This window comes from Asparagus officinalis, chromosome 7, assembly GCF_001876935.1.
Source record: "Asparagus officinalis chromosome 7, Aspof.V1, whole genome shotgun sequence".
Taxonomy (NCBI): Eukaryota; Viridiplantae; Streptophyta; class Magnoliopsida; order Asparagales; family Asparagaceae; genus Asparagus; species Asparagus officinalis.
Window position 1 is genome coordinate 122,874,541 of NC_033800.1, and position 8,822 is coordinate 122,883,362.

The 8,822-nt window shown below is 40.1% G+C and overlaps 1 protein-coding gene across 3 annotated transcripts in view; it reads left to right on the top strand.

Annotated features, from left to right (window-relative positions):
* LOC109850607 (suppressor of RPS4-RLD 1) overlaps positions 1–4,893 on the top strand; it is a 57,828-nt gene extending 52,935 nt beyond the window's left edge. The window contains exons 17-24 of one of the 3 annotated variants that reach the window (XM_020420653.1): positions 567–653; positions 735–834; positions 937–1,028; positions 1,154–1,210; positions 1,285–1,375; positions 3,758–3,855; positions 3,945–4,234; positions 4,634–4,893. In XM_020420653.1, coding sequence (XP_020276242.1) covers positions 567–653; positions 735–834; positions 937–1,028; positions 1,154–1,210; positions 1,285–1,375; positions 3,758–3,855; positions 3,945–4,233 — 814 coding nt within the window. In that variant the 3' untranslated portion in view covers position 4,234; positions 4,634–4,893. The other 2 variants (XM_020420654.1, XM_020420655.1) reach the window with 2 other exon arrangements.

An 8,822-nucleotide genomic window follows, 5' to 3' on the forward strand; every position in this document is an offset into this window, starting at 1 on the left:
GCCTGTCTCCTTTTCACTTTATTCTATCATTGTTTCTTTTATTTATCGTCCTTTGGTTTAAGATTAGTTTTCTCTTTGTCTAAAGCTTTATTTATTATCTCAAACTAAGCTTATATGTTCTAAAGATAATCCATTTCCTGTTATTCGGCTAAACACCTGAAATTTTGTGTCCCAAATATTCTCTGTTATGTGTTCTAAAGATATATGTTCTAAAGATATTCTCTGTTATATGTTCTAAAGATATATGTTCCAAAAATCCGAAAATTCGCATCATTCCTGTTATATGTTCTAAAGATATTCTCTGTTAGAAGCTTAATGGTGATGAGTGATTTTATACTTATTTTTCTTCAATCATCAGTTCAGCTAACTTATCATTTACTACCTCATTCAAATTACTATTTCTTTTACGACAGAGGATAAGGAGGTTTTTTCATATAATTTAAATATTTAGTTAGAATACCTCAAATGATCTCTCTTTTGATCGAATCATATCTCACTTTATTTTGCTAGATAATATAGAAAATTATCCTCTTTGTGGGAGCTCTTATTTCAATTTATTGACACAGTGAAATGTTCAATTCTGGATTTGGTTCTCACACACCGCTTCTTCTTGGCCAAGCGAAAGTTGTGCGCTACTTTCCAAATTATCAAAGGTATTGTTAGATATTTAATTTTTTCGAAACCTGTATTTTGGCGCCTAATGGTTTTACTTTTCTATGTGCATAAATCTGCAGGACACTTGACATGGCGAAGTCCATAATAATGGAGACAAAGTATGCGAATAATTCAGAGGATAAGATTATTGAACTCTCTGAACCTGAGAAATTACAAAAGGTGACTTCTCTTATAGTCTATCACATCTGTTGCATTTCAGCTCCTTGTGCAGCTTGATTTTTCTATATAAAGGGAAATTTCTGACAGCTAAGAATCCTACAGATAATAAATGCAAAGTCATGTTCTGACCTGTACGATTGTATTGGAGAGAACTTTTGGGTAGCTACTACTTGCGAGAGCACTGCATTTGAGGGGTAATTGTCTATTATAGTTTCTAAATCATTTTCAATTACATGTGTTCATGAGATCTGCAACAAACTTCTTTTGAGAAAGGGATAATTGTACACACGTTAACATTTCCTTTATTCTTTGGTTGAAGATTGGTTGCATGTACGAGAAGGCGTCTGGAGGGAACAAGAATTACTGTTCAGAAAGTGTAATAGCCTTTGATAAACCTTCTCCCTAATGCAGAAATATTTCTTAATTGTCATGTTATATACTGGCCTGCAGGGACAACAGGGGATTTGACTTTGCAATTAGAACACCTTGTACACCATCTAGATGGAATGAGTATGATGCAGAAATGACTATTGCATGGGAGGTATGCTGAAATATAGTCCAATTTTAGGTGTTACCTTTGCCGCACATTTTTATTGCTTTGACTTGCACAGTTTTGGTTTGTTAGTATCCTGTGTTACCATGTCTATTATACCTTCTGGTTCCTGGTATTGATACAAGAATGGGGTATCATACTTTGGATTGTATATTGAATGAAGAGGCTAGGTTTACTCGGGTCAGCATTCAAGATCTCGGTAGTCATGAGAGAATTTTTCTGGGACATTTGATAACTTTGTATGAATTGGATGTGTGTGATATGTGTTTGTGTGTGCGCACCTGTGCTCATCTGTGTCACAATCATAGCTACAAGCAAAAGAATTGTAAAATTAAGGTTGGATGATTTTATTAGCCTGCATCTTTGGATTCAAAATAGAGCGGAAAAAATTCACCTACTTCATAGAAGAAAGCCTCATTATGTAATGAAATTGATGATTCCAAATTGAACTCTAGCTTCTGAAGCTACTAATGCAATCTAAATATTGAAAAGTGCAGTAAGTCTTAACATGGAAGCTCTGTTACTCTGATCAGAATGTGTCATAGTTACTCAAAAGTCAGTCATTACTATTCCAGTAGGACTTGGTATTAATTAGGAATCGTTTATAAAATCTATTATTTAATTTAAGCTGGACAGTTCGTTATTCAACTTTGACACTTATTTTGTTCTAACTGGAACTTGATTTCCTATTGATTTCTAATTTGCTTGTTGATTTGGAGGACAATATTTCAGCATCTCTATCATCCATCGAGCATGGAGCTCCATAAAAATATGAGCATTTATACATTTATTGACAACTATTATGATGTCATCCGTTCAATTAATGTGGAATTCCTTATTATCCACATAGTATAAGTAAGATTGTTATTGAGTAGGATGAACTACCATAATTGCTATGCTATAGCAGGTCATATGACCTAAAGAAATCTCAAAAACTAAGAAATTAGAGACGATTCTTTTTCTCTTTCTTTGTTCTTGTTCTTGCTCCAGCGTGTGTAAAAGATTATGCATTTTCTATACAGTATTGCGTGCAACTCTAATGCATTGCAAAAGGGAAAGGGTCAAAAAGATGACATCCCAGGGATGTAGACAGTGTGCGAGTTCGAATTACAAGGTTTTTTGCATGCAGAATTTTCTATTGACAAGATGGGAGTTTGCTTATATTCAACACATGTAAACAGTTTTGCTCTAAGCATTTTCTTGTAATAAATTTGATGGTCCGGCGCCTAGGCGAGGCCCTGCGCCTAGGCCCCTTTCCGTTAGGGGACCATGACCAAACCTTGACCCTAGTTTGGTCCAAATCTACCCCCTCCTTTGGGAGAGGAAAGAGAGTGGGAACCCATGATTTTATTCGAGGAAGAATAGGGAAGACTAATTTATTGGTTCCTTGGAAGAATAAGATGATGAAGAATGGAAAGGGAAGAAGGGGTAGATAGTAATCTTACCCTCGTACCGTTAGATTTCAAACATAAGTTAGTTGGCGGATATAGTTGGGTCTGCTAGTTATTTGTCCGTTATGTTTTCCATATTGATAATACAGGATGAAGGATAATGGTTAAGTAGGTAATTGATGGTTACAAGTACAGAGTTGGTTTATGAATATGACAATCATATCTGATATAAAAAATATAATTGTTACTAATTCAATGTACCTAATTCCCTTAGTCCCTCCCTCCCTCTCCCCGTGTTTAACTTTGTACATTAGTCCTGAATTTTCAGGGTTCTGCATGCCATAATCATAAAGTACTGTATGCCTTATCCTATCAGTGTGATGTTGCAATGAGCATGGATTTTATTAAGATATCGTTGAAGAGGTTAATGTGTCACTAGGTTTTGGATTTTTAAGGGGCTTAGCTGCTTAATGCATGCTTGTCAGGCGGAAAATAATGGAAAGTGAACAAAAAATTGGATAGTTTCTCCACTTTTCATTCTCTTCTCTGTTTGGCTACTTGGTAAGTGAATGAAATATAAAGGCTAAATATCAGAAAACCCCCTTAAGTTTGGCCATTTATCAGAAAACCTCCCTTAAGTTTAGAAATATCAAATAACCTCCCTTAAATTTGCGTTCTATCAGAAACGCCCTTAGGTTTGAGAATTTTCCAACCCTCTAATCATGTTACATAAAGCGGTAAAATGTGAATAGCTTCTATTTTGAGGGGTAAGTTTGCAAATACTAAGATTTGGGGGGTAAATTTTACAAATACCCATGATTTAAGGGGTTTATATACAAATAACCCATAATTAATTCTAATCCCTTTTTGTGTGTGAATATCTTCTATTTTGTCATTTACATGGGTCAATGCATCTGTATCGACAAGGATGCTCGTAATATGGTTTCTTTGATTTGCCTCTTGACTCGTTATTCTGCAGACATTGTGCAATGCTTATTGCGGTGAAGCATACGGCTCGATCAACCTAAGCAATCTTGAGAAGGTGAAGGATGCAATCCTGAGAATGACATACTACTGGTAAACAGTTGAGACCACTGTTGATGATTGAGCTTGATTATAGTTTTGTATTTTATGTGCTTGTAGTACATAAATAAATAACTTTACAGGTACAACTTTATGCCGCTTGCAAGGGGAACAGCAATTGTTGGTTATACTGTTCTTCTCGGGCTATTTCTTGCAACTAACATAGAGGTGGCAGGGAACATTCCCGAAGGAACTCAGGTTGATTGGGATGCCATTTTGTCTCCTGCTCCTGACAATTTCCTGGACTCTGTAAAATCTTGGCTCTATCCTTTGCTAAGAATCAGCACATCGTGGAAAGATTATCCAGATGTGGCTTCAACGTTTAACACTACTGGATCAGTTATTGCTGCATTGAGTTCTCATGATACCTAAGGTGTGCTTACCATCAGTTTGCTATTATGTATTTTCTAGGGGTTAATTGCAATACATCCCCTGTACTGTAATTATGATTAGATCCCTTAAGTTATATCATTGCAGATAGACCCCCTGTACTATCGCCCAATAACTGATAGAAGTCCTGCTTGGAAATTTTTTTTTTACTCTTTAACTGCAGGAGGTCTGTCCCGTCTGTCAAAAAACAGTTTTCTCCTGAGGTAAAAAAGTCAAAAAAGTCACTCAAGGGGTCTATCTTCAACAATATAAGACTACAGGGAATCCATCTGGAATTGGGAGATAGTACAGGGGTTCTATCAGCAATTGACTGCATTTTCCATTTCTTCAATTTTATTTGGTCAGTTTGAGTACTGAATTCTTGTTCTGCGTTCTTATGCAGTATACAATCTCCTTGCAGCTGTTACAGTGAATTCAGATACAAATTGGAGCAGTAAGATGTGCTCCAGGCGTAATATAGGCAAGATATAGTTACTTTTGACCTAATTTTACATACATAGAATAGTAGTTCCCAGTCTTATGGGAAATGTACCCAAAAAGATTAGAACATTAAATACAATTTGCTTCCAAAACTAGCTTGTAGCGCAGCTCAATGTAACGTATAGTTCATATGAATGACAGCTCTCTCTCTCTCTCTCTCTCTCTCTCGTGTGAATCCGATGCTCTTTGTTGTCCAGTTCACTGCATTCCTCTTAGCCAACTAAATGTTAATCACACACGCTCCAGGTATTATCATTGTCTGAACTTACTATCCATGTAGTTTCATTGTATAGAATAGATCCTCTTGGATAAGTTCTTTTGACTACTTTACCCCTAGTGAAATTTTGGCGGATATTGCCTCTAGGTGGAACTAGTGAGCCTATTCGGGGGTAAAATAGTCAAAATAATCTTGGGGTTTATCTGCAACAATGAAACTACATAGGTAGTAAGTTCAAAGCAGTCGATATTGCAAGGGGGACCTCTGTGCAATTTAGCCGTTATTTATTTCTTGTGACTACTCAATATCATCACAAGAGAATTAATGATGGGCAGATGAGCGTATCTAGCGTGAGGCTGGCATGTGAGATTTGTTTCTACGCCTATTTGCTCGTGTTGATATATATTTTTAACTTCTTTATTATTATTATTTTAAGTCACTGGTGTCTGTTATATCTCTCCATCAAACGTCGGTGGGGACGAAGAAGATTATTCTTTGGTATTTTCTGTAGACGCATATCTTATTTTTCTGTGGAATATCTCCGAACTATGCTTGGTTTCTATCATACTGCACCTCCGAAATAGCATTATAAGGCTAAGCGATCCTGAGGATAAGGCTTCCTCGTACTTAGCTTGATCAAACTCTATGACGAGAGTTTCTATTGTCGTTCCCATGAGGTGGACGTCGGACTGCGCCACCACTTCTTCGTCAGAAAAGCTATTCCCCAGCGGAGTCGCCATCTTTTGTTTGTGGAAAAAATTGCAATGAAAAGAATAAAGAAAATTGACTTGTATTTTTTTGATTCCGATTACAACTTGATTACAAAAGAGAAGAGAACGAATTTGATTCTCTTCTTTGTTTAAAGTTGGGTTCTTCTCCGTAGCGATGGAATGCCTCTTTCGATTGCTCGCGTCGAATTTGCTCTCCGTTGACGATCCGACCGTCTCTTATCTCGTGGGAATGATGAACTTCTGTGGAAAATTTGATGTTTAACTCTGAATGAGTTTAAGAACTCTGAACGAGTTAGAACTCTGTGAATAGAGTTGTTAGAACCGAAAATTCAGTTAATGATCAAGCTGTTATTCTGTTGTCGAAGAATCCTCTCAGATTTGATCTTCTGAGTTTGATTCAAAAATCCTATCTTCAAGGATTTCGCTACTGCTGTTGAATCGCCGAACCTGAGTGGTTGAGGTCTTCTAAATCTGATCTTTGCTAATCCTTCTCTTTTCAAAGAGCCAGCCGCCAGCCCTTATCTGTTTTAGAACTCAAAAATCTCCAACCTGTATGGTTTAGATCTTTAGCATCCAACCTGTGTAGTTCAGATGCCAAAAATCCAACCCTTTGCTCTGTTGGGTTCGTGGGGGATAGGAGGTTGTAACTGACCCCTATATCCGCTCCTACGTGGGCGAAAATCCCTCAGAACGTGGGATAAACGGTTCTGAAACCGTTCGACTCATGTTTGAACGAGTCAAACGCCCAATCTGGCGTTTAGCACCCAACTTCGCCTCTTAGAATTGAGACGCAAGGTTGGGTGTTAGCTGCACATCATTGAACACGAGGGTCGCTCGCGTTTTGGCTTGTTGCCTGCTTGGAAATGCGGGGGTCGGTGTTGGTTGGACCCCTACGAACGCGAGGGTCGCTCACGTTCAGCTTGTATCTTGGAGACGCGGGGGTGGCCTGCACTTCCCAAGTTGTAACGCGGGGATGACATCCGCGTTTCAGAAGGAGCTTTTTGACTTGTAACTTCTTCTGTGAAGCGTTGCGAGGACCGTTGTTCAGTAATCCTGGCTTTAGCTGTTGTAGGGTATGAAAGTCGTCAGATTGTAACTTTCACCGTAGATTGTGAAGACTGCTGAATAGAGTTTTCATCAGTTGTCGGAAGTGTCGTTGAATTGTAACTCTTCTCGATCTTATGTGAAAAGTCCTCTATTTGCCGCTTTCGATTGTCGACCCGAAAGCTATTTGATTATAGCTTTCATTGTGAGAGCTTGACGGGAATCAACATCCATAGTGTCTTGAAGACGAATATTTGCCCACAGCTCTCTACCAAGCAACTCACCAACTAAGTCCAACCTTTCATTTCTAAAATCATTACACTGCTCATCAGCATCTCCAATAGTTGCTAATAATACTATTCATGCTGTTGTCGCAGCCATCAAGATCAATCATCTCAGAAATGAGGTCGTGTTTGTGGCGATTGTGGAGTTGCGGATGCAGTGATTAGAAAGTCGTCTGATTGTGACTTCCCTTGTCGGAGCTTGATAGGGGTCAGCTATTCATTGTGATTTTTAGACAACCTACAGAACCCCCTCCAAAGTTTTCGAAAGTTCGCGGTTGACTGGGACAAATTTTCGAAATACTTTAGATCCCAAAATTTAGTGGATTGATTGCTCCCTCCGTCTGATCGAGCCAGATGATTTCACCGTTGTTGGTTGTAATCTATCTGTACTCCTCCAATAGACTCCTAGTGGAGTCGTTTGTTTCTTCCCGGCTTTGGTCGCCTTGACGATTGCTGTTAACTCTTCTTTTATTCATCTGGGGCTGTGTCGTAGCCTTGGTAGTCAAGAAGCTGCTATCATAGCGGTCCAAACACAAAGATAATTTCTGCTTTTGAGGATTGGAACGCGTGGGTGAGCCTCGAGTTGGAGAAGTTGAACGCGCGCGTAGGTGAGCATCGCATTTGGAAGCTCAAACAACTCGAACGCGAGGGTCGAGTTTGGGCGGGCTGATGGCCTCGAATCCCGTCCGTTACGATTTGACAGCTCATAGCTGTCTATAAATAGACCGCTAGAGGTCAAATCAAGAGTCATTTGATTCTTCTTGAAACTTTTAACGAAAAAATTTCGTTCTCATTTCCGACGAACACTGCTCATCTCCTCCGACGAGATTCTATGGCACCCAAGAAACCAGTTGCTTCCAAATTTGATGCCGCTGCGGCTCGAAGATCTGCACCGTCAGCGCCGGCCGGTGGCGCTGCTGCTCTGGCGAATATGCCGCCCCAGCTTTCTTTGATTGGCGGTGAGTACGACCTTCGTGGTCGTTAAACTTGCTTCGGTGAGTTCTGATCTTGAGATCAACGAGGAAACTCGTTTCAATAACGCGGGGCTGGACTTTGTCGTTTGGTATTTTTGATGAGGGGTTCAATCCCCACGTCTCAGATTCTTGACGCGGGGGTCGACCTGCGCGTCTGAGATTTTTGACGCGGGGTTCGTTCTTCGCGTCCAAGCTTATCTGACGCGGGGTTCGACCTTCGCGTCTGAACTTATCTGACGCGGGGTTCGACCCTCTGCGTCAGAACTTATCTGACGGGGTTCGACCGCTACGTCTGAAGTTTGCTTTTGAGTTGTCTAACATTTTCTTTTTGCAAGTGCGCCATACCAGTGGACCTTCTTCTTTTTTGCGCCACCATTTTGGACATGAAGGTGGTGCGAATGAACATGGCCTTCAGCTCACGCAAAACTCCCCGTTTTCGCGAATTAGGGAGAAGAGTCGGCGTAGAAATAATTACCAAGCTCTTCCGGACAACTCTAGGACATTGGTTACGGACTGCTCCGACTTGAGCCCACGCCGTAAGCCAATAGTCAAACCTGGATATCTTTTCGGGGACTTTGTTGACTTTGACGCAAGCACTGCTTATGATGGGGACTATAAGTGGTTGCGGAAAGTTGGGGACCGCAACCTTTTCTTGCCCAATATGGAGAGGATGTTCCCCATATCTTATTTCCAGTGTGCTTCTGTCCCAAGGCACATGGATTGGCCCCTGGTTAAGGATCAAGATGGGGTTGCTCTCGGGACTTTGACTTTTCACGGGGTCCGCATAGTTGGTTATAACCGGCAGGTGACAGCTTTGCGGCCGAGTTTATTTGCTAAGGAG